General features: G+C 43.4%; 1 protein-coding gene across 4 annotated transcripts; it reads right to left on the bottom strand.

The window, feature by feature from the left end:
• Window positions 1-3,749: 3,749 nt before the first annotated feature.
• On the bottom strand, window positions 3,750-22,561 carry fam149b1 (family with sequence similarity 149 member B1). Of its 4 annotated transcripts, XR_013124547.1 has the most exons (17): window positions 22,198-22,560; window positions 21,874-21,972; window positions 21,545-21,692; window positions 20,345-20,487; window positions 20,013-20,123; window positions 19,562-19,717; window positions 10,646-10,821; window positions 10,174-10,301; window positions 9,490-9,558; window positions 7,443-7,558; window positions 6,635-6,853; window positions 6,322-6,442; window positions 5,322-5,447; window positions 4,689-4,767; window positions 4,455-4,592; window positions 4,205-4,358; window positions 3,750-4,114 (listed from the first exon to the last, which is right to left on the bottom strand). XR_013124547.1 is itself a non-coding variant. In XM_076987754.1 (16 exons), exons 1-16 carry the CDS (start codon window positions 22,260-22,262, stop codon window positions 4,276-4,278), a joined length of 1,977 nt encoding a protein of 658 aa, XP_076843869.1. In that variant the 5' UTR covers window positions 22,263-22,559; the 3' UTR covers window positions 3,750-4,275. The 4 variants fall into 4 exon arrangements, 3 of the variants coding, with proteins under 3 accessions (XP_076843869.1, XP_076843871.1, XP_076843870.1); XM_076987754.1 differs by having other exon boundaries at window positions 3,750-4,358; window positions 22,198-22,559; XM_076987756.1 differs by lacking the exon at window positions 5,322-5,447 and having other exon boundaries at window positions 3,750-4,358; window positions 22,198-22,561.
• Window positions 22,562-26,345: the final 3,784 nt, after the last annotated feature.

The following is a 26,345-nucleotide window of genomic DNA, read 5'->3' as shown; positions in this document are numbered from 1 at the left end:
ATAATGCTCTTGTATCACCTGTCACCACTGGCGAGTGAAATAATTTTATTACTCGCAAATTAATATTTATGGTCGCGATTGCGACCATTTTAGTCGCAGTCTGGAGCTGTGGCATGTGCCTCTGTCTTTTTTCAAGATAAAAGACGAGTACAAAATCAGAAGAGTACTTTTTTTTAACAAGCTGTCCGCGACCCACCCAGAACGTGTCCGCGACCCACTTTTGGGTCGCGACCCACCAGTTGAGAATCACTGCTCTACACATCACCCAGGACCCCTCCCACACTCTCTACACAGCATTTGAATGGCTACCTTCAGGACGCCGGCTTCGCTGTCCAGCTTGTAAGACACAGAGGAGAAGGGCGACCTTTGTGCCCAGAGCTGTCCAACTCCTCAACACACAGCCCTTCCATTTAAAAACTCCCCCACACCATCAGACCGACTGATAGCGGACTTACACCAATTCTGACATTACGTACACATACATACATACATGTACACGCACATATGTATGCACTCATGCACGCACGCACGCACACACACACACACACACACACACACACACACACACACACACACACACACACACACTCACACACACACACACACACACACACACACACAATGCACTGCTACCTCACTGTAAATTGTAAATACCTAGAACACTCAGTCACTTTATACCTGTACATACTTGAAACTCTGTCACTTTACACATATATGTTGTATTTATTTCCTATGTAACTGCTGCTCTGCGTGCCCTCAACTGCCCCTCGGGGATGAATAAAGTTTTCTGAATCTGAATCTTTCACCCTCCATCATGTCCTGATTGAAGTGTCTTGAGTTTTTTGGTGGCAGCAAACAAAAGTTGCTCAGATGACCAATTAGGTTCAACATCCAAGGGCAACGATTTCCCTCTGACTAGTCTGAAGATGCATTTTCCCTTCATCATGACTCCAACATGAATTAGGGAAAAAACGTAGAGTGTTTTTAAGTGACCACTGAACACTGACATTTTTTATATCGTGTCCTTAGCACAACTAGATACCAATCTACCTTTACTGTTTTCTTTGTATTTATTTTTGAATGATTCTTTAAAAATGCCCTCCTTTCTTTTTATTTAACTTCTCTGTATTTCATGAAGTTCTGCAGAGCTGAATTTTTGGGTAATGCACCTGTTTATAACATACAAACTCTTTGCTTTATTTTTTCAAATAAGAGTACATAGGTATTTTTTATCATTTGTTAAATTAAACAAATGTTTTATACATTGAAATAGCCTGCACAGACAATGATTAGTTTAGTCATTCACAAAACAGAATATTTGATAATAGAATATACATGTATTAGGCCTATAGCTTTCACCTGTACTGTGAGAGGGTCCACAGTCTTCATCTGTAGATGCAGCCAGGCAGTGCAGATTTGGCTTCTTCTAAAAATTGTACATTGTACCCAAAAGAGCTTTGGGAAACCACCGAAAGGGCAAAACATTTTGATCTGAAAAGAGAAAAAGAAGATATAAATAATGCTCTGCAAGAGTATGCAACATGTATGAATGATCAAACATTCTACAATTAACTTGGACATTGTTTACAGTTTGTTTACAAGCTTAGTTAAAAAACAATATTCTGTGCAAAATTGTGGGGACATTTTTCATGAATTGGAATATATTTTAATACCTACATTTAATATGCTATTAGTTTTATTTTTTTATTTGTATGCACTGTTAGAACAGAAACATATGTATGGTAAAATGTGAACTTCTGAGCAACAACCATGGCACAGTCTTAGTTAAAACATCCAGTCAATTTTCTACTTTAAGATGATCTAATCTAGTCATTGGTGGTCACAATAGATGAAGAGATAGACATTTAATTAACTTTGTTATTTAAATTTGAAATCAAATGGTAATGATGGCAAATCAACATAGGTTACGTTTTGGTTCAGGTTTGGACTACAACGTACAACCTGAAATGAGTTGTATTAATGTAGTAGCTATACCAGTAGGTTGACTTGCACTGTAAAGTAGTAACTAGCTAGTGAGATAGCAAAGTCTGTCTAAGTATTTAGACAGAAATTATTTTGTGTTAAAATGTTACATTTTTATCAGGGTTTTAAATGTTGCACTATGTACAGCATAGCAAAAATGCACAAGTAAGAATGGAGAGCATGAATATATAGCTAGCTTACCCGTGATAATATCGCAGTAATCCCACGTACTTTTCATGTTGCTACTCTATAATTGTTCTTCCAGAAACACTGTTGTGTTGTGGATTTGCAGCATTTCTGAAATGTAACGCACGCGTCATGTTGATGCATTTGCTTTGTGTATTTATTCATCTCAAAGTGCCCGTTGTCTCCGTTCACATCCTATGTCTGAGTACCAATCGTGAGTCGAATGTTTCTGTAGAATTCTTTCTCCATAATTGTATAGCATTACTATGACTATAACGTTGATCTCCTGGTCCTATTAAATCTCTTGCCGTTTTTTATTTGCTTGTTTTTTTTTCTCCTGTCGAATAGTTTTGTTCAAGTTTAATTTCTTTTTTCATATATATTAACCTTTTGTCACATAGTAACAAATAAAAAGACATTACAACAAATATGTGTGTTTAGGCATCTCTTTATTAAATATAAAATACAGAGGTAAAGATCCAGGGGACATCCATCACACTAATGCTAATGTAGCTAATGCTATAATGTAGCTAATGCTACAACTTCTATCTTCTATCATCGCCACAGTCAGACAGTAGGTTGGAATATGAACGGTCAGAATCTGGCTATTCTAGTAGCTCCAGTTCTGGTGTGGTGTTCCTGGACTCCTGTTCACAAACAGGATGTTACCACGTGTAAATCAGGAATTTGTGCCATTTACAGTCAGATTTGCAGTAACACTGCTTCTAAAATATACTGTGAATTGTTCATAGACCAGTCCACATCCCACATTACAATACTTATTTCAGTATACAGAACACATTTCTGTTTTCTGATGTCACCTGTAAGGTATTACTAAAAAGGAAAACAAAGCCGATGCTTACGATATAAAATACATCTAATAATGTAAAGTCAGTAAATGAAAAAAACTTTTAAATATCCTGATCTCACTCCATGATGCACAATAGAAAACAGGTGTGGTACAGTAAAGCTGTCAGCACATATCTGCATCTTAAATCCCTGCTCATAGTTCATTTGGTAGCAAGTTGTAGTGCACCCACAGGACTGTTCAGTAGTTCCTAAAGGACATGTTTGGGTATATTAGATCACATGACCACGTGGGGCCAGCTGGAGGACATTCACTAACATTATAGACACTGGCCCAGACTGCAAAGGGTTAATCTCACAACTTGCCCAAACTACACTTAACTGAACTACCTGTATTAACTGTTAAGGGAAAAGCAGGTCTATTATTGCTTTTTTTATTATCATCAACAGGTATAGAAACTGAATGGGTGAAATGAGGAAACAACATGGTATTTACTGTAAAGCCCCATCAGAAGCTACGTTTACCTTTCTAAAGACAAGGGGCCAGGCTCCCATTTGTAAAGAGTGTAAGAGAGCACTTAGTCTACACTCACTCCTGCAGACAATCAGAACTCCTCTCAATACAACACACACGCACGCACGCCTCCCGTCTGCTGACCAGAATTAAAGCACTTTAGATCTACTTCTGTACTATTATAGGCTGGGTCACACACACATTAATGATAATCATTCATATACAGCATCTAAACCCAACCAGAAAAGACATGGAATGATTCAGTTAATGTTTTTTATTTAATGATTGAGAGTGGATGGCAGCCTCCACCTCACTCAGTGTGTGTCACACAGGAAGTTGTGCATTTTTACATGGAAGCCAAACATAACTGCACAGCACAGCAGTCATGCGTGAATAGCTGCACATTAGTGCCACTGGCATCTTTAGAGCGACATGACCATTACAGTCACACACCCTGAATATGCACAATGCATAGAACATGGAGACCCAAGCAGTCCTTCCCTGGGGGTTGTCAGAAAAAAACGAACCTCTTCCTCCGTTACATCCAGCGTTTGTCCTGACCTGGACGTACCGTCTTTGGCAGCTAAAAAGCTGAAGGCTCAGATGTACAAAATAAAACAAGGGCTGTAAGAAAAACCGAACAATTATGTGAATAATAATGCTAATAAGAGCTAAATAAAATGCCCATAAGGCCTGTGGTATAAAAGTCCTGACGTGTAATAAGGTGTGTCTATTCAGCACTGTCCTGCAGCACAACTCCATGAGGGCTGAGGGCTGTGTATGATTTAAAGCCCTGGTCTGCTGCTGTGGGCCATTTGAGCCCCTCCACTGTGCAACCGTGCAGGAACAGCCCGGGGGGGCAGTAAACCTGGGGGGGTTTAATTAAAGCAGGATGAAAAAGATTTGCATAAAATAACAGATCTTGAATCCTAAAAAATAAAGAATGGAGGACAGGTCATGGTACCTGGAGGTGGAGCCAGTGCATCTGGCTCCTCTTCGTCCTCAATGGGAAAGTGACGAAGAGGATGATGTGAAAATGAGTCCAGGAAGGAAGAACTGCTGTTTCCCAAACTGATGCCAGTTACACCAATGCCCAGAGGGTCTGCAAACATATGCAGAGGAGACGACTTTGGACACAATTCCCCATTATACACACACTGGAGGTTTTTGTGAGCGGACGCTGCCATGTGGCCTGTACCTGTGCCCACAGAGGGCCTCGGCCTCCCCTGCACACCACTGTCCAGGACTGTGAAGGAGCGGCGATGAGGGGTATCAGACTGAAACACAACACCAAACACCAGCTCACCAAACACACTCCATCTAGAGAGCTTACAGGCAGGCAGACACACACAGGACCACTAGGGCCGGGTGGTGTGTGTGTGTTTAAAGTAACACTCCCTTTACTCCCTTTTGTTAAATTAGACAAAAGGTATGTAGCCAACTAATGTTTATACCCAAGTTATAGGCACTACATGCTGTTATGAAATATCAACATTTTGCCGTGAAGTCACTGGTGGTAAAGGTGCTATACAAATAAATATTACAATATTCACAACATCCTTCATGTATTCAGGGGAAAAGTCTCCCAAGAACTTCAGCTTCTTTAAAACATTTGAATTATTTAGATTTGTTTCTCTCTTTAGCACTTTTACCTCAAGTGTAAATGTGTAAACATTTGTGCAGTCAAAAAAAAATCTGATCATTATCATTTGGATAGTTAAATAGCATGGTATGAATTCAAATCTCATACTCCTCAAGTCAGTGTGTGCTATGTATTAATGGCATAAAGATTCACGTTGTCTTATTGCCCTGTATGTGTGTCATTGTTTACCCCAAAGGTGTGTGTGGTGTTGGGTCTGGAGAAGACGTCCTGTGGGTGGAGTCTGTCTCTGGGCAACACGCTGCCTGTGTCATCTGCTACTGCACTGTGAGCACGACTGGAGGGACCTCTGTGATGCTGTCAATTTACCCATAGCCACACATACCCATATAAACCCACACGTGCCCATATAAACCCACACGTGCCCATATAAACCCACACGTACCCATATGAACCCACACGTACCCATATGAACCCACACGTACCCATATAAACCCACACGTGCCCATATAAACCCACACGTGCCCATATGAACCCACACGTACCCATATGAACCCACACGTACCCATATGAACCCACACGTACCCATATGAACCCACACGTGCCCATATAAACCCACACGTGCCCATATAAACCACACATACCCACACGTGCCCATATAAACCCACACATACCCATATAAACCACACATACCCACACATGCCCATATAAACCCACACAAGCCCATATAAACCCACACAAGCCCATATAAAACCAGACATACCCATATAAACCCAAACAAGCCCACACAGACACACACACACAGACACGTCCATACAAGCTCATGAACGTCAGTAGAAAAATTAGATTTTTAACAATTTAAAGACTAACATTTAAAGGCCAACTATATATGCATTACCTAAGCTTCACTGATACTTTAGCAATGAATTACCTGTCCAATGGCAATTAGCAGTACTGATGTTGCCTAAATGTTGCCTATTTATCTAAGAGTTACATCTGCAATGTCTGCTTATTACATAGTATTACATATTCTTTAACTATGCACCATGCTGTTTGCTCTGCATTATCTATGTTTCCAGCACAGCTGTTTAGGATTCCTTCTTCTGTACCCGTGTCATCAGTTGGCTATTCATTGAGACGCATTAAATGGGACAAAGCAGGCCTCGTCTGTAACGTCCAGAGGCTTTATGTGTGTCGTCAGAAAAAGTGAGAGCTTGTGTGCCTCTATTACCTGAGAGAGCCGCGTGTGATGTCCAGAGTAACTCTGCTCTGTATCTCCTGTGCCAATAGGAGGCAGCAGTGTGTTCCTGCTGAGAGGCACTGGAGGGGAGAGACGATCACTGGCTGTGGCCCTGCCACACACACACACACACACACACACACACACACACACACACACACACACACACACACACACACACACACACACACACACACACACACACACACACACACACACACACACACACACACACACACACTCTGGATATGTAGAAAAGCTTAGAAGACAAATGGGGAGGTTAGAAGGATATGGGAGCTCTCACAGTCGTGTTCCTCTGATCTCATCGATGGGGCCGGCTGCACTGGACTGGCTCAGGCCTGACGTCAACGGCACCAACGTACGAGGAGGCAACGTCCGTCGCCGTGCCGACTGAGAGGGGCGCATCGTGGAAGAGGAACTCTGCTCCAAAGCGCGGCGAGAGCGAAGTTTGGAGGGAGTTATACTGGTAATAGGAGAATGGATGATCCTCTCTTCTCCCTCACTATTTGTGGAGACCAGACAGTGCCAAAAGGGAGAAGTGGGGAGGAAGTGGGAAACAGGGCTCGCACACACAGTTCCTCACTAGGAACAAACATGCACATTTATCATAAGGTGAAAGATGATAGTCTGAGATGTCATACAGGCAGGTCTGAGGGTGCTGTGATGTCATACAGGCAGGTCTGAGGGTGCTGTGATGTCATACAGGCAGGTCTGAGGGTGCTGTGATGTCATACAGGCAGGTCTGAGGGTGCTGTGATGTCATACAGGCAGGTCTGAGGGTGCTGTGATGTCATACAGGCAGGTCTGAGGGTGCTGTGATGTCATACAGGCAGGTCTGAGGGTGCTGTGATGTCATACAGGCAGGTCTGAGGGTGCTGTGATGTCATACAGGCAGGTCTGAGGATGCTGTGATGTCATACAGGCAGGTCTGAGGGTGCTGTGATGTAATATAGGCAGGTCTGAGGGTGCTGTGATGTAATATAGGCAGGTCTGAGGGTGCTGTGATGTAATATAGGCAGGTCTGAGGGTGCTGTGATGCAATATAGGCAGGTCTGAGGGTGCTGTGATGCAATATAGGCAGGTCTTAGTACTGTGCTGCTCGATCAAGAACGCCAACATTCCTCTGCTGCAGTGGAATGCCATGGATCATGATGAGGTCATTTAGGTTGTGATGTGTAGATACTGTTCCTACAGGCACTCTACTGGACTGAGAGAGAGAGGGAGATAGAGAGGGGGGGAAGAAGAGAAACACAAAAATGATTTTAAAAAATAGGGTGGAGTAGAGTGGAAGGTAAACAATAATTGACAGAAAATTATCACATTCTGTAGACAGTCCACCAGTATCAACTTAAAAGCTCTTAAGAAGCAGCTGACATGAACTAGCACAACACCAGACCCACCCACCTACAGCCCACACAGCACTAGACCCACCTACCTACAGCCCACACAGCACTAGACCCACCTACCTACAGCCCACACAGCACCAGACCCACCCACCCACCTACAGCCCACACAGCACCAGACCCACCCACCTACAGCCCACACAACACCAGACCCACCCACCTACAGCCCACACAACACCAGACCCACCCACCTACAGCCCACACAACACCAGACCCACCCACCTACAGCCCACACAACACCAGACCCACCCACCTACAGCCCACACAACACCAGACCCACCCACCTACAGCCCACACAACACCAGACCCACCCACCTACAGCCCACACAACACCAGACCCACCCACCTACAGCCCACACAACACTAGACCCACCCACAGCCCACACAACACCAGACCCACCCACCTACAGCCCACACAACACTAGACCCACCCACAGCCCACACAACACTAGACCCACCTACCTACAGCCCACACAACACTAGACCCACCTACCTACAGCCCACACAACACCAGACCCACCTACCTACAGCCCACACAACACTAGACCCACCCACCTACAGCCCACACAGCACCAGACCCACCTACCTACAGCCCACACAACACTAGACCCACCCTCCTACAGACCACACAACACTAGACCCACCCACCTACAGCCCACACAGCACTAGACCCACCTACCTACAGCCCACACAGCACTAGACCCACCCACCTACAGCCCACACAGCACTAGACCCACCCACCTACAGCCCACACAGCACTAGACCCACCCACCTACAGCCCACACAACACTAGACCCACCCTCCTACAGCCCACACAGCACTAGACCCACCCACCTACAGCCCACACAACACCAGACCCACCCTCCTACAACCCACACAACACCAGACCCACCCACCTACAGCCCACACAGCACTAGACCCACCCACCTACAGCCCACACAGCACTAGACCCACCTACAGCCCACACAGCACTAGACCCACCCACCTACAGCCCACACAGCACTAGACCCACCCACCTACAGCCCACACAGCACTAGACCCACCCACCTACAGCCCACACAGCACTAGACCCACCCTCCTACAGCCCACACAGCACTAGACCCACCCACCTACAGCCCACACAGCACTAGACCCACCCACCTACAGCCCACACAGCACTAGACCCACCCACCTACAGCCCACACAGCACCAGACCCACCCTCCTACAGCCCACACAACACCAGAACCACCCACCTACAGCCCACACAACACCAGACCCACCCACCTACAGCCCACACAACACCAGACCCACCCACCTACAGCCCACACAACACCAGACCCACCCACCTACAGCCCACACAGCACCAGACCCACCCTCCTACAGCCCACACAACACCAGACCCACCCACCTACAGCCCACACAACACCAGACCCACCCACCTACAGCCCACACAACATGCAACAAGATGAGGGAAACCAGGTAATGATTGACAAATACACAAGTTGAACAAATATATGCTGAACTGAAAACCAAGACAAGATACAAGCAGGATGATATTTCTGTTCCTAATAAACAAACAAAAAGAAAGAAATGTATTAATAATAAATCCCTAAAATAAAAGTCAAATGGTAATAGAGGGGTTAATACACAGGCTTTGGTTTGGGTGTTAATAGACAAGCAGTTTTAGAGTTGAGAAATGAGAGACAAGCTCTCTCACACTCTCTTTGGAGAGGATCTAACACTGGAGTTACATACAGTAGACGGCTTGCTCTGCTTTTTGGATTTCCGTCTTGACTTTTGCTTTGAGCCCCATGACTTTATGTTCTTTGGGAAGAAGATAGGAAGGAATGGAGGCAACAGAGACAGAACAGAGAGAGAGAGAGAGAGAGAGAGAGAGAGAGAGAGAGAGAGAGAGAGAGAGAGAGAGAGAGAGAGAGAGAGAGGGAGAGGGAGAAAGGAGAGGAAGAAAGGGTGTGAGAGCGAGCCGGAGATACAAAGAGAGAAAGGTGGAACAAAGTGATGACATTACAGATGATCAGAAAGAAAGAAAAACACAAAAACAAGGAGAGAAAGAAGGTTATAGATCCTGGAAAAAGGATGAGAAGACATATTGACAGTTGTGAAAATGGCATCAGCAACATGTGTGTACAGATAGAACAAGAAGCAGTGAAGGTCAAACACCACCAATCTACACCAGAGCACCACCAATGATGGGAAAGGTTCGAGGACACCCTTCTACACCCTTGTTGAGCTTCACACACTGCTCCTTTTTTACCGGTGTTCCTTTCTTATACAGTCACATTAAAACATTACTGATATCCAATTATATGCAGAAATAGGTGAATATATAAACAGTTGAAATCTTAAGTACTCTTGAACTGTTGGTGAGGTAGTTTATTTAAATGTTGGTGGTTCACCAGAGCAGGGCGGTGCACTCACCTGGAGCTGCAGAGAGCTGGTGTGGGGAGCTGGGCCCAGGGGCCGTGGTTCTGTGGGGGCCAGCAGCACATGGGGTCCGTGGGGACAAGCCTGCGTTGGGCTCAGCGCCACTGCACACTTCTCCTCATCTGAATGAGGAGTGTGACAGTGTGAATCACAAAACAGTTGCTCATCAGCACATCACAACATATTTCACTAAAATATTACATATAAATATTTACACATTTGCACATTCTTAATCATCAACCTTAAACTTAATGATAAATGCTGCTCCATATTTATGCTGTGTTTTCGCAGCTGATTGGTTACTCGTCTTTGAGAATGTGCAGCTGAAAGTTTGGTGGTTTTAATGAAACGCTTGTTCTTTTACTTCTAGTTTCACTACTAACTAGAAATGATTCCACACTTGAATGTAAAGAGAATAGTTGTCAAGATGATTACTGCTTTGAGCCCAATATCTCTAAAATCATACCTGACACACAGCCCTCCCAAAACCTGCAAACCAGCTCCTCCATCCAACCAATGAGCTCACGCCACACGTCATCAAACAGCAGATCAAGCACCGCCTCCCGCTGACAGCGATATGGAGAGATGGGCGGCAAGCAGCACCTCTGCCTGCTCACACACTCACACTCCCACTCCTCCTCACTGCTCTCTCACACACACACACACACACACACACACACACACACACACACACACACACACACACACACACACACACACAGAATAACCACCATATCAAATTGCCAAGTTTTATGGGTTGAGAATGAATTGAAATGAATAAATTTCCCGTTAATCAGGGTGTTGCTACAATTGATCTCATCAATTATGTTTGACAATTTATTAAATGTTTTGAATCAAAGCCCTAGTTACAACTGCAAAATCACTGAGAACACAGAGTTATCAAGGAAATGTGTTGACAACATATAACATATACCATTACATATCATGACCTACTCCCTCAATAAAAGCAGCACAAGCAGGTTTTTATAAACGCAGCTATAGAAGGACTCAACATGTATTTGAAGGTTGTTTAACTAGCCATGTGTAACTGACCTTTTAAAATTACTTAACACACAAAGCTGTCAAAAGCCTTTCTATGGAAGTAGTTGTAGTGGAAGTGTCTCACTAGATTTTGATTTTTAAACACCTTTGAATTTCTAGTGCTGAAAGTTTTTGCACTGAAATGTATTTGAACTTTTTTTTCCTCTGATGTCAACCCTTGGATTTTTCTGTGATTCATTTTCATTAGTATTTTTAAATGTAAAAAAAATCAGAATCAAAAACATAAATTAGTTGCTGAAACTCAAATGCTAAATTTCAGATGAAAAACCAGTACAAAATTTAGATTAAACATCCAGGACAACACAGAATAAGAAACCAAGCCTCAAATCTTAAATCTAAGGTGTCCGATAGTTAAAGCATAGAAACCTTTTAAGGCTTAATTACCTAGCTAGCTAGTTACATTTAAAGAGCCTTACTAATTCAGTACCGATATATGTAATGAGATTCTGTAGAACAACTCTTGTTTCTCTTACCAGGTTGTGTGTAGTCTATTTTGTGGGAATAATTTTTAGACATACTGTATCTTGTACCTTTAAACCAACCATCTCTAGGCTTTACAGAGAATGGTCAGAAAAATAAAAAATCTCCAGTGAGCGGCAGTTCTGTGGGTGCAAATGTCTTGTTGATGCCAGAGGTCAGAGGAGAACAGCCAGGCTGGTTTGAGCTGATATAACGGCAACAGTAACTCAAATAACCAGTCAGCATACAGAAGAGCATCTCTGAATGCACAACACGTCAAACCTTGAGGCAGATGGGCTACAGGAAAAACGTTGCCTGGTCTGATGAGTCTCAATTTCTGCTGCAACATTTGGATGGTAGGGTCAGAATTTGTCGTCAACCAACATGAAAGCATGGATCCATCCTACTTTCTATCAATGATTCAGGCTGGTGCAATGGTGTGGGGGACATTTTCCCAGGCCCATTAGTACCAATTGAGCATTGTGTAAACACCACAGCCTACCCAAATATTGTTGCTGACTATGTCCATTCCTTTATCACCACAGAGTAACCATCTTCTGATGGCTACTTCCAGCAGGATAATGCGTCATGTCATAAAGCATGAATCATCTCAGAATGGGTTGTTGAACACGACAATGAATTCACTGTACACGAATGGCCTCCACAGTCACCAGATCTCAATCCAATAGAACACCTTTGGGATGTGGTGGAAAGAGAGATTTATGGATCATGGATGTGCAGCTGACAAATCTGCAGCAACTGTGTGATGCTATCATGTCAATCAGACCCTCCAGAAAGTCGCGATGTTGCGATTTGCAACTTCAACGCAACTTCAAGCAAACCCCGCAAATTCAGGGCGGTGTTGCAACTTCAGCCAATCACCGCAACTTTCCCGCAAATTTGACCAATCACTGATGTCGTATTGATGTGACGTCAACAAACTCCCGCCTTACTTCCGTATATACGTTCAAGAAGAGCAGACTGAAAGCAGCATGAGCGACGAAAATAACGGCAAAAAGATCGGGAAAAGTAGTATCCCAGTACACTACATGAAAGCGGGGATAAACTGTCCAGATCCGACCCGCGAATTGATTATCTATGGCCCCCTGGATGATATTTAATTACTATTAGAACCGGCCCGCAGGCCACAGCCGCCCGATGGTGTTTTGCACGCACAAACACTACATTCCCCACAATGCAACGGTAGCCCGCGAAGTCACTGCAGCGCACGCAAGTGGCGAGGGTCTGAGATAAAGTTTATAAGTTTAAACTTTAAACTGAGATAAAGTTTATTTATCTCTGATCAATATCTATGAGTTACTAGTTCGCTCTGGCGCCAACCACTGGCGATCGATCTCGATATAATACTTAATTTGTATCCATTTTACAGGCCGCCCGGTAACAACTTACGTTCACTAACCCCGCCCCCCCGTCAACAATTAATGTTCGCCACCCCCTCCAGGTTCAAATCTCACTTCAAGCGATCTTGAAAACTTGGCAACCCTGAATAAATAGGTAAATAGATAATTTAAATGGACTACTAAATAGAGGAAACCATACAACATTTACTCCCTATTGTAATGTACTCACAAAAAAGCAAAAACACACCGCAACTTCCATCGCAATTTTTTTGAAAAACACCCGCAACATCAAACATTTTAGCCCGCAACAATCACAAAAAAGGCCCGCGAAATCCTGGTGGGACTGGTCAATAAGGACCAGACTGTCTGAGGAATGTTTCCAGTACCTTGTTGAATCTATGCCACGAAGGCTTAACGAATGAATGTTCAATTTATATAGCACCTTTCAAGATACCCATGGGTCACTTTACAACTTTTAATACAGGTACAAGTCTTACACGACCTATCAGACACCGGTAAGAAGCGGTAGCCAATTGCACACAGCATACTCTCTACCGGGATTCACAGCCCCCTGGGGGACTGAAAGGGGTGCAGGAAGTACTGAATGATCTCTTAATATCCTCTGATAAAGGACACATTTCGTTTCTCATTCTGCTAGACCTCAGTGCTGCTTTTGACACCATTGATCATAATATTCTACTTAATAGACTGGAGACACTCATTGGCATAAGAGGTCAAGCTCTCTCCTGGTTCAGGTCCTACCTGACAGATTGTTACCAATTTGTGCTAGTAAATAACGAATGCTCTGAGCATTCTAAAGTAAAGTATGGTGTCCCACAAGGATCTGTACTGGGCCCCATATTATTCTCATTATATATGCTACCACTGGGCACTATCATTCGTAGGCATGGTATTAGCTTCCATTGCTACGCAGATGATACTCAGTTGTATATATCTTCTAATCCAGATTATATCACCACAACTCTCAAGATTGAGAACTGCGTCCAGGATATTAAAAACTGGATGGCGTCTAATTTTCTTAAACTAAATTCTGACAAGACTGAGGTACTGATTCTTGGGCCTAAAGCTGTTAGAAGCACTTGGGCTGATATTCCCCTTACCCTAGATGGTTTTTCAGTAACACCAAAATCTACTGCAAAAAGTTTAGGTGTCACTATTGATTCTGATCTTTCATTTGACACACATGTATGCAATGTCACTAAGGCTGCCTTTTTCCATTTACGTAATATTGCCAAGCTGAGACACTTACTTTCATTAGCTGATGCAGAGAAGCTAGTTCATGCTTTTGTCTCGTCGAGATTGGACTACTGTAATAGTCTTTTAATTGGATGCTCTAAACAGTCCATAAAGAAGCTACAACTTGTACAAAATGCCGCAGCTAGAGTCCTAACCAAGGCTAGGAAATTCGATCATATTAGTGCCACTCTCGCCGCACTACACTGGCTGCCGATTAAATATCGCATTGAATTTAAAGTTCTCCTGTTAACCTATAAGGCGTTAAATGGTCTTGCCCCACAATATCTGAGTGAACTCATTGATTACTACAACCCATCTCGCCCTTTGCGCTCCCAAAATCCTGGATTTCTCGTAGTTCCAAAAATTAGTAAAACTACAGCCGGAGGCAGAGCTTTCTCTTTTAAAGCCCCTCAATTATGGAATAGCCTTCCAGCTCCAATCCGAGACTCTGACACAGTTCCAATCTTTAAATCTAGACTTAAGACTCACCTGTTTAGTCAAGCCTTCAGCTAAAATTCCCCTTGTAAGGTGTAGGGGCTTGGGGGCCCCCAGACGTTGAGATTTCTGGTGATCTGAGATGTTGATGCTGTCATCCAGCTGTGTCTTGGCATCACTCTATTTGTGACTATGACTTGACTGGAAAGCAATGTCTCAGTGAGCCCTCATGCCTGTGGTCACCTCTGAACCCCTCCCTTTAGTTATGCTGCTATAGATTAGTCTGCCGGAGCCACATGCTGATCACTGGCACGTGAGCTACGTACATTTAAATCAACGGTGGTTTAAATTCATGTCCACTCAGTCTGTATTATCTATCTTCTTGCATGGCTCTACCCAAGACGATTGGATACAGGCACCTGCAGGCACCTGGGGGATGGTCTGGCTGCCGGTGGATGTGCTGATACCGGGGTTCACCTGGGGAGTAACACTGCAGTCGGAGCCTACAATACCAGCCTCACTGCTCCGACACGGAATGAAAGCCTGGCATTCATCAACAGACATTTACAGTGACAATATCAAAACCCAGAACTTTCAATTCTACCTTTTACCTAGTCTGATTGTGTGAATTATGTGTGACTTGTGTATTTGTGTGTTAACGGGCCGCCCAGTGGAGGATGGGTTCCCTTTTGAGTCTTGGTTCTCCCGAGGTTTCTTCCTATTCCCCACCATCATAGGGAGTTTTTCCTCGCCACTGTCGCCTTTGGCTTGCTCATTAAGGTTCTGGACCCATAATATTGTTAACCTTGTAAACCCTGTAAAGCTGCTTTGCGACAACTTGAGTTGTTAAAAGCGCTATACAAATAAACTTTGATTGATTGATTGATTGAAGTAGGGAGAGAGTACAGACCCTAGTGACAGACCACCATCCACAACTGGGTATACAAGCACAAACACATTCATGCACAAACACTCAGACAACTGCTTTTATTCGACATGGAGAGAGACAGTCACACAATCAGGGAGAATTTGTCAGGGACTGCCATTACCTAACCTTCATGTTTTTGGACTCCACTAGCAAACATACTAACCACTAATGCACTGTGTTGCCAAAAGACAGTTCTGAAGGCAAAAGGGGGTCCAACCCAGAAGTAGCAAGATTTACCTAATAACGTGGCCAGTGAGTGCATCATGTAGCTAGCTACTTAGCCATTTATACAGAAACTAAGGCTTAAAACCCATGATAAAATAATCCCATTTAACACAACTTATTTTCTGTCTAAATAGATAGTCTGACTGAGATTGTGGCCAACATGAAGCCTACTACATCTATAGCCTCTTCCATACTACATCTATAGCCTCTTCCATACTACATCTATAGCCTCTTCCATACTACATCTATTAGCTCTAGTGTTTGCTATATTGTAAATTGTAACCTTTCAAGTGGTCTAGTTCCATCTTATTTTAAACACTCAATCATTCAACCTCTTATCAAAAAATCTTATTTAGATCCAACCTCTTTCTCTGGCTACATACCCATTTCTAAGTTACCATTTTTATCTAAGGTCTTGGAGACGGTCATCTATAACCAGCTGTTTGTACATTTACTAGAGACTGGACAAGTTTCGGTCAGGTTTTGGGCCACAACACAGGACAGAATCAGCTCTTCTTAAACTAATGATATCCTGCTTAACCTAGAATCTAACTCATCTGTTGTTTTAGTCATGTTGGATCTTACCGCTGTATTTGACATGGTTATCATAACACTGTGTTAGAGTGTCTCTAGAGTGGCAGGGATCCATGGGAGATTAACTTGGTTCTCCTCTTACCTAAATATCGCCTCTGTCCAATTAGGAAAATCAACCTCATCTTCAGCTGCAATCATCACATGTTTACCACAAGGCTCTATTTTGGGGTCAATTTTATTATTTTTATTATACCTGGTTCCACTGGAATTAATCTTTTAGAAATATGGAGTATCCCATCATTGTTATGCTGATGGAACTCAGTTATATTTACCTTTAGAACAGGGATGGGCAACTGGAGTCCTCACTCAGTGCGGCCAATAGGTCAATAATAATTTAATAATAATAAAAAAAAAACGATAAAGCAGGACTTTTTTGTTCTTGTCACGTAGGGCTACACCCCCCTCTCCCGTGTCGGTGTTGTTCCTTGCCCAGTTATCCCGCCCTGCGTGTCTGTTGCCCTGGTTTCCCTCTGTCTGCCACGCCCATGTCGTCATTGTGGTCAGCTGTGTTTAGTTTAGTCCGGTGTACTTGTATCTCTGTGTTTCGCCCGTTGTCTGTTATTTGTGGTTTGTTCGGTTTTGTGGATTATCTGTCATCGCTGTTCTGGTATTTTCAGTCTCCGTTGTGTTTCTCCGTTGTGAATGGCTCTCCTATTACGACTCCTGCCTGTCCTGTTGACCACTTGGACGGCTCTCCCGTTTTGACCCGTGTACAAACGACTTCGCCTAAGGAATTCCCCTTATTAAATCTCGCTCTTCTCAGCGTTTGTGTCCGCCTCCTCGCTCCGCAGCGCGCTACAGTTCTTTGATATGAAGGAGTTCAAATTCTTTTTGCACTTTTTTATTAAGCAAATGTTTTGTCTTTGTTGCTTATTAAGGACATGTTAATGCATTTATATGCAGAAAATAGATGTATGTTGGTGCAATAAACATACAGATCTGAATTCATTTAAAATGTGTTCTTATTGAGAATAATTTGTAGTGTCTTTCATATCCAATTATTTGAAGTGCGTGGTCATGTGGCCCTCCAATAATAGTGCAGAAAAAATTTTGGCCCTCTTTATCATGGAAGTTGCCTATCCCTGCTTTAAAACCTGGGGATACACTCTCTAACATACGGTCTCCTTGTATAAATGAAGTTGGGCAACACTGTGGCTTGGTGGTTAGCACGTTTGCCTCTCAGCGCTGGGGTCTTGGTCGCCATCTCTGTTCAATAAAAAAATAGTGCCTGAGTGTGTATGCATGAATGTATGTGTGCTTGTATGCCCAGTGGTGGATGGTGCTCTGCCACTAGGGTCTGTCCTCTCTCCCCTTCCTGCACCTCATTCAGTCCCCCAGGGGGCTGTGGATCCCGGTAGAGAGTACGCTGTGCGCAATTGGCTGCCGCTTCTCGCCGGTGTGTGTGTGTGTGTGATTGGTTGTCTGAGACTTGTACCTGTGTTAAATGAATGAATAAATGAATGTTCAATTTATATAGCGCCTTTCAGAATACCCAAGGCGCTTTACAATTTTAAGTCAAGCTTTGGCTAACTAGAAACTTTCTCCAGCTAAATAGAATAAGACAGAGGTTATTCTATTCAGCCCCTCAGTAAATAACCAACCCACTAGTTGATAACCTGAGAAGTCTTTTTCATTATTTGTCCCTTTGTGTAAAAAATCTAGAAGTAATCTTTGATACAGCATTTGCTTTGAAAACAGAATTAATTTGTTTGTGGAAATTTAGTTTTTATCAACTGAGACATATTGCTAAGCTTAAACAGATTATCAAATAAGGATCTTAAGACTGTTATTCATGCTTTTGTTACATCTCGTCTAGATTACTTTAATTCTCTTTATATAGGGATCAGTCAGTCTTCCTTAGCCTGTCTGCAGCTGGTTCAAAATGCCGCTGCTAGACTCCTCACTGGTACCAAGAAACGCAACCATATCTCCCCAATTTTGTTCTCGCCACATTGGCTCCCTATTGGGTAGAAGATTCAGTTTAAAATCTGACTCTTTGTTTTAACTCTCTTAATGGTTTGGCTCCAGAGTACATTTGTGGCATGTTGAGTCCGTATAATGCATACAGGTCTTTCCAGTCCTCTAACAAACTGGTGTTAAAAATCCCTCACTCTTGTTTAAAACCCAAGGGCGACCATGTATTGTGTTGCTGCTCCAACTCTGGGGAACTCCCTACCATATGATATTAGATCCATGTCCTCTGTTGAACAGTTTAAATCTGGCCTCAAGACCCACTTCTTCTCTCTAGTGGCTAAATATTATGCTTTCCTATCATATTCATTTCACGCTAAATCTGGTTTTTATGATTTAGAAATTTGATTATGATTCTATTTTTACTAGCAGCTACTATAATTTCTGATTTACTTAAATCTATTTTATTACTTTATTTTAAATTATGCCTTACATTTTACTTTGTTTTGCAGCAGTTTTGGTTAGCTTCAAGTATTCTTAAATATGCTTATACAGTAAATAAATGTAATTTAATTTAATTCCCATTCAACATAAGGCCCACTTCTATTGTGTTGTGACTGGATTTGCAGCAATTCTGAATGTGCAGCGTGTTTCCGAATTTTGCGTACGAATTGTCATTTTGATCAATTTTAAATTCCAAAATGTAGTGAGACAGATTTACTTCCATACCTTTCAAAGATATTAATGATATAAATAAAACAATAAATGTAAATGTGCCATATTTTTGTCAATTGTGATTTTTTCACCACAATTGAAATTTGTCCTCCGCTTTTTACCCATCTGTGCAGTTAGCACACACACCCACACACACCCCCACACTAGTGATTACTAGGGGGCTGTGGTGCATACAATGCCCAGAGTGGTGGGCAGCCCTAGCCCGGGGAGCAGTTGGGGTTAGGCGCCTTGCTCAAGGGCACCTCAGTCATAGCCTCACGACCCTTCGGTCACAAGACCAGTTCCCCAACCACCAGACCAGGACATGAACAGCTCATATTATTGAGATGCAAGTGCCCCGGTCATCTGGCCTGGTCCATTTCCTGCTACACACACACACACACACACACACACACACACACACACACTCACTCACCGGTCTCTGCAGTCAAATGCCAGGTACTCCTCCACCAACCCTTCTGCCTCTATGACTTTGGGAAGCTCATCTCCATGCAAACAACACGGTTGGTCAGAAGCGTTTTGCAAGTCCAAAGACTGACACAGCACAGCCCTGTGACCCTGCACACACAATCTGACACACACACACACACACACACACACACACAAAAGCTGAGGAACATAACTACCATGTTTCAACAAGGCAAACATCTCCACATCAGTTAATGTGTGTATTCTACAACACTCACTGCACATCAGCTGACGTGTGTGTATTCTACAACACTCACTGCACATTAGCTGATGTGTGTGTGTGTTCTACAACACACATTTCTTCGTTCTGTAGTAGGAGACTGCAAAGCCCAAGAAAACAACTCATCTTCATTAAACATTTGATTTCTCACACACCCACACAGCGCAGAGACACTCACTCATTGCAAGTCTTGTCCTGAACAGGGTTGGCAGAGCTGATGATCTGGGATGAAGTGGCAAACCACTGAAACCCTTCATCTGTGGGACATAGCAGCTGCTTGCCAAGAATCCTGATAGATACACACATACAGAATCTAATTTTGTTGACCGTTACATTTCTCTCCAGTTTGAGTGTTGTACATACCTAACATACCAGTAAAAAGGAAGCAGACCTACCTTACGAGAGCAATTGCTTCATATGTACTTTGTGATTTACTCTAGATTTAGTAATCACACACTGATCTCACTGGACTGGGCAGTGCACTGTGAGGCCATGCCACCCCCCGTTTACCGTAGGTGAGGAAATCGCGATGCCCACTGGCTACACTCGTCCTGCAGGGTCCTGTGTTGAACTTTCCCACTGGCTTCATGAAGCTCCTCATCAATCTCCTCAAACATACGCTGCACCTGGCAGGACGCAGCCTCATCAAACTCCTACAGACAAGACAGAAAGGAAACAGGGAAATTAGAAAGGTTCACCTTCAATATTTAAAACATATATAGTGCTGTGCATACACATTAGGCAACCCAGCAATTGGTGACCTTACTGCACTGATAAATGGCTTGTGCTGTCTAAGATGTTGCATTGTATGGTTTTAAGTGCAATCCACACACTTTGGCAAACCATGACCAGCACTGAGGTCTATGGAGAGTGAATAAACTGCATAGAAAGAGCAGAATGATGTGAAACAAACTTTTGTATGGATGAGCTGAAGCTGCCCTAAAGCATGAGCCAGTAACTATGACTTATGTGGCATCTAACCAGTAACTGTGATCAGGGTGTCATTAACCAGTAACTGTGATCAGGGTGTCATTAACCAGTAACTGTGATCAGGGTGTCATTAACCAGTAACTGTGATCAGGGTGTCATTAACCAGTAACTGTGATCAGGGTGTCATTAACCAGTAACTGTGATCAGGGTGTCATTAACCAGTAACTGTGATCAGGGTGTCATTAACCAGTAACTGTGATCAGGGTGTCATTAACCAGTAACTGTGATCAGGGTGTCATTAACCAGTAACTGTGATCAGGGTGTCATTAACCAGTAACTGTCACTGTTTCTAGAGATATTCATGGCCTGTAGTGCCAGACCAGACTGGTATTTAAATACTGTTCATGCTTTTTAAGAAGCATGAAAGTCGTTACCTTGGGACGGCCACCTTGGAGTACAGCACAAACAAACATGTTGTAAAGACTAGATCTGTGAGGAATATTCACATAATCCCAGAGCCAGCACAGCCACACAAGCCTTCTCATTGGCCTCAGCTGCTATGAAATGTGTCAGTGCCAAATGCAAATTAACGTGATCAAATGCAGTGTGAAACAGTGAAGACACATCTACTGAGATGAGCTAACCCTCAAATATTTAAAGTGCTATGCTTCCAAATGATGGCACCTTTCTTCTATCATTTAAGGTTTTAAAGGTGTCGTTTTCTCTCCACTACTGTTGTTGTTTAGCCACACAAGGAGAGCATGCATCTGGCGTACTTACATCATATCCCCAAGAGGAGACTGAGCTGTGCTCAGTGGGGCTCTCCGTGCCCGTGTAGCTATGAATGCTAGACCAGGACCTGTTCAGATCCCCAGTAGTGAGCAACGGACAGCATGTTATGGGATATGCAATGGAGGACACCGCTGAGCTGAGAGGGAAATAAAAAGAGAAATAATGAACAGAGAGAGAGAGAGAGAGAGAGAGAGAGATTCTGAAGCCCATGAATCCAGAGTATTGGTATGCGTTATGCTAACTAGCTAGCTAAAGGGACCAGAGGAGAGATATACACCTAGCACACCTAGACCCGGGCACAGCCGTACTGTCCCTACCTGTCGCAGGTAGGCCCCGCCCCCCGAGGGCCGTGAGGTGTGGGGTGGGCGGAGTCGGGCAGCGGGCGGCGGTCCAGGCTGCTGCGAGATAAGCCACGTCTACACGGGAACAGGAACATCCACACACGGTCACATCGCACGAGGAGCTACTGCTCACTGCATTTACAGTACAACATGTCAAATACAGGCAGGAACTGCTCGTTCTGACCCGCCAGCTGTCGGCCTTCGGCTGGGTTAGCTACACTAGCTAAAGCGTTAGTTAGCTATGCGAAGGCAGTAAAACAGTATTGTATTAAACCCGCAGCAGCCGTCGCCCTAACTCACATCTGTAAGTGTGGCACAGGCCTCCTGGTGTGTGGAGTAATCATCCTCTTCACGGGGGTGTTCATCGGCTCCTCGCGTCTCCCACCGCCACACTCTCCGGCTCCGTCCGCCCAACCGCTGCCCGGTCCCTCATGTTCCGCCCGTCTGTAGCTCAGAAACCCTGCTGAAGTCCACCTGGCGCTGCTGTAGGTCTCAGAAACCCTGCTGAAGTCCACCTGGCGCTGCTGTAGGTCTCAGAAACCCTGCTGAAGTCCACCTGGCGCTGCTGTAGGGCTCAGAAACCCGCTTGTTTGTGAAACGCGCCTGTGCCGCCGTGCACGGCCAGCAGCGCGGACACGCGCCCTGATTCGTTGAAGGGCGCGCACTCTATGACGTAATAGGCAGTCTGTGTAGACCTCACTATCGACACAGACCCCACATCACCTTAGAAGTACTCGTCCATCCATGTTTAATTAAGGTCTAAACCAACGTGCTGCCTTATTATTATACGCTTTTACCGTACATTGAGGTATTCGCATTTCAGCTGTAATTCTCAGCAGATGGAGGGTTTAGCTTGGTAACGTTAGTTTTCAGACTGCAAGCCGATGTTTTGTCAGGTCTGCTACCCATAGATGTATGTAGCGGCGCTGCGTATGCACAGATCCAGTCTCTTTCCACTCTCAAATCTATTTAATCTTGTACTTGAACATACCTCCCTCCCAAACACACACACACACACACACACACGGGTAATTGCTGTTTATGGGAACACCTGATTCAGCACCTGGGTTATAGGGACACCACTTTCCACTTACACTACCAATGTGCAAGTAACTCCAAATACATTATTTAGCCCTGCTAGAGATACATACAACTTAAAATCACAGTGTTTAGCTTCATACCATGGAAATATCAAATGCCTGACATTTTACAACCTTAAAGAGACATGGCACCAAGAATGGTAAAAAGGACATATGTGGTTTGCAAGCACAAACCATATATACAACACACAAACATGATCAGACGCTGTCTGAACAATAAAGGCACAAAAGGACAAACAATGAACTCCAAGCTAGCCTATAGTTTTAATCTTTTAATTAATAGTTTAATCTTGAAGAAGCATTTTAGACCCACAGAACAATATGCATAGGTACAGTTTTGAGCATCAGGACACGTTTCAGCTTTACTCAATTAAGTACTATACTGAATTAAAATGTTACATTTCTTTAATGATATTAAATCAGGACATCCTGTAACATTTGTTTTGTATTGCAAACATGGATATGCTGAGTTTACAAAACGGTAAATTTGTACACAGTACAAAAAATATGTAAACCTTAAAAACAAACGAGAGGAAGAAAAACATCTCATAGTTTTATCTATCAATAAACTACAATAAAAAATGATTATAGCCTATAGAGCACATATGTCAAAGTCAAGGCCCGCGGGCCAGATCCGGCCCGCAAATTGATTATCTATGGCCCCCTGGATGATATTTAATTACTATTAGAACTGGCCCGCAGGCCACAGCCGCCCAATGGTGTTTTGCACGCACAAACACTACATTCCCCACAATGCAACGGTAGCCCGCGAAGTCACTGCAGCGCACAAGCGGCGAGGGTCCGCGCGGCGAAAATGACGTAATCGCAGTGGCTCCGCCCGTGCATGAGTGCCTCGCGCGCTGTCGATTCGCGAGGTCGTGTATGGAAGGTAGATCCTGCCAATATTAAAACTCAAATGAAAACATTAAAATGAAAATGAAAATACCATTTTGCCATTTCTTTTTCCATACATGTGTGAAAATATTATGACTAAATTAAAAAATAAAATGAAATCACTTAATTTGCAATTTAATGTTTCACTCTGGGCGGCATGGTGGTGTGGTGGGTAGCACTGTCACAGCAAGGTGGTCTGGGTTCGATTCTCGGTCTGGGCTACTCTGTGTGGAGTTTGCATGTTCTCCCTGTGCCTGCGTGGGTTTCCTCCAGGTACTCCGGTTTCCTCCCACAGTCCAAAGACATGCATGTTAGGTTGATTGATCACTCTAAATTGCCCGTAGGTGTGAGTGTGTGCGTGTGTGTTGGCCATGCGGTGGACTGGCGGCCTGCCCATGGTGTACCCTGCCTTTGCCCGGAGATGCTGGGATTGGCTCCAGCTCCCCCCCGTGACCCCGACTAGTGGGATTAAGCGGTTCAGATAATGGATGGATGGATGTTTCACTCAAGCATGGGTCATATGTGACAAAATAAAATAAAAAAGGAGGATTGGCGCTACCTGCTGGTGGTTTTCTTTTTCATGTTCCACTTTTCATTTTCATTTTCCACTTTTCTTTTTTTCGTTTTCAACTTCACCAGCATGCAAATACATGTAAATTAACAGTAGGTGGAACTACAACTACAAAACCTCCCGTGAAATCCAGAGAGGGCAGCACACAGCAACATGGCTGACATTTTACTAGAAACGGCAAATTAGATTATGAGGTTGGCGAATTCCCAGGACGAAGATTATATATTATATATATAATATATTATTTATACAAGATATATAATATATTGCTTAAATGTGAAGTAATCTTAGACAGGCTTGGCGATATCCAAGCTTTTACCAACATGCAGGTTAATACTGTTGTATGTCGGAATTTATGTGAAGTGGTAAAACGCTTAAGGTCTGGATCGGGGACCATGGAAAACCGCCCAGTGCGAGGTCGGCCTAGGTTGGACGTTGCCGAAGAGACGAGGCTGAAGTTGGTTACTTATTTGCAGTTTCAGATTTGTTTGGTTACTTATTCGCAGCTCCTTATTCGGCGGCTGAAGTTGGTTCCTTATTCAAAAAGGGTGTGTTCACGATGCGTGTTTGCTGCGCACTTTGTTAAAAAGAGATAGATTAAACAAACAAGCATAGGAGCATACATTAAGAGGATATTGTTTCCCATAGCCTACTGCTTTTGTGAATGTAGAAAAAAATATTAAAATATAATGAAAGCATTCCTTTTTAAAATGGTTTCTATTTCAAGTCGTTACAATTGTATGCAATTTGTACATGAATATTGAATTCGTCAGCATTTCTAACGTAAGGAAACATATTCTTAGATTTGAAAACTAAAAACACAGAAATGCTGTTCTAGAACACAAATGAATCAGAAGAAGAAATACCAGCACACAACATGGCATATTGAGCAATGGGCATAGGTGAACGGATTTAATGGGGCAGTTTCAGAGGCTTATTGAAGGCTTTATTGATGGTGGACCAGAAAAGGACCAGAAAAATAACAAATGAATCATAAAGAACAGGTCCTAAGAGAGAAACCTGATTTTAGCCTGACCCTACATAATTTTATACCTCAAATCTAACTGGAAACATGGCATATTGAGTAGTTAAGCGCACAGGTGAAATAGTTCAGAGGGGCAATTTCAGAGGCTTCCTGTATACCTTTAAGGGGCCGGGCCAGGCAAATAACATGCATCATACATAACAGGTTCCTATGTGTAAGAGAAACCTGGTTTGAGCCTGGCCCGACATCACTGTAGCCCTCAGATCTAACTGGCAATATGGCATATTGTATATTGTTGCGGCCAGGTTACATGATTCAGGAGGTGAAATTGAGAGGCTTGCTGTATGCCTCTAAGATGTCGGGCCAGGCAAAACTCATATGAATCATACATAACAGGTGCCTGTCTGTACGACAAACCTGATTTTAGCCTAGCCCAAAAGATCTAAATGGCAATATGTAAGTGCACACTGATGGCAGGCCAGATTCATGGCAGGTCAGATAAACCTGTTTTGTGCAATTTGCATGAAAGTTCCAGTGATTTTTGTATCAAAAGTTTAATATTTTATATATAATATATATATATATATATACCAATGGGCGTTGCCGACAAGGAGAACATAAACACAAAGCACATGGTGACACGCTGACAGAAGTAAACAAATACATGGCACTGTGAATGGGAGTGGATCACTAGCTTTATTTTACAGGGCCAGAAAAAAAGAGACCCATAACCACCAGGCAGTTATTTCCCAATGCTGTATAACAACAGGTTGACATACATCTGTCTGTCTAAAACAACTTTATTAAAGAGAATACCTAAACAATCTTTTAGATTCTAAAATTTTACAATATGCTTTGACCTACAAAGATAATTAAAACAGATCTGATTCTTGAGAAG

Source organism: Brachyhypopomus gauderio, unplaced genomic scaffold (genome assembly GCF_052324685.1).
Source record: "Brachyhypopomus gauderio isolate BG-103 unplaced genomic scaffold, BGAUD_0.2 sc56, whole genome shotgun sequence".
NCBI lineage: Eukaryota > Metazoa > Chordata > Actinopteri > Gymnotiformes > Hypopomidae > Brachyhypopomus > Brachyhypopomus gauderio.
Note: the sequence above shows the minus strand (reverse complement) of the source record. Positions and strands in the feature narration are given on the sequence as shown.

Coding starts and splice junctions, on each gene's coding strand:
- fam149b1 (XM_076987754.1), bottom strand. CDS start 22,262: ATGAACACCCCCGTGAAGAGGATGATTACTCCACACACCAGGAGGCCT. Junction 20,488..21,544: donor TCTCCTCTTGGGGATATGAT/GTAAGTACGCCA, acceptor TCTTGTCTGTAG/GAGTTTGATGAGGCTGCGTC. Junction 6,854..7,442: donor GTTCTTGATCGAGCAGCACA/GTACTAAGACCT, acceptor CTCCACAAATAG/TGAGGGAGAAGAGAGGATCA.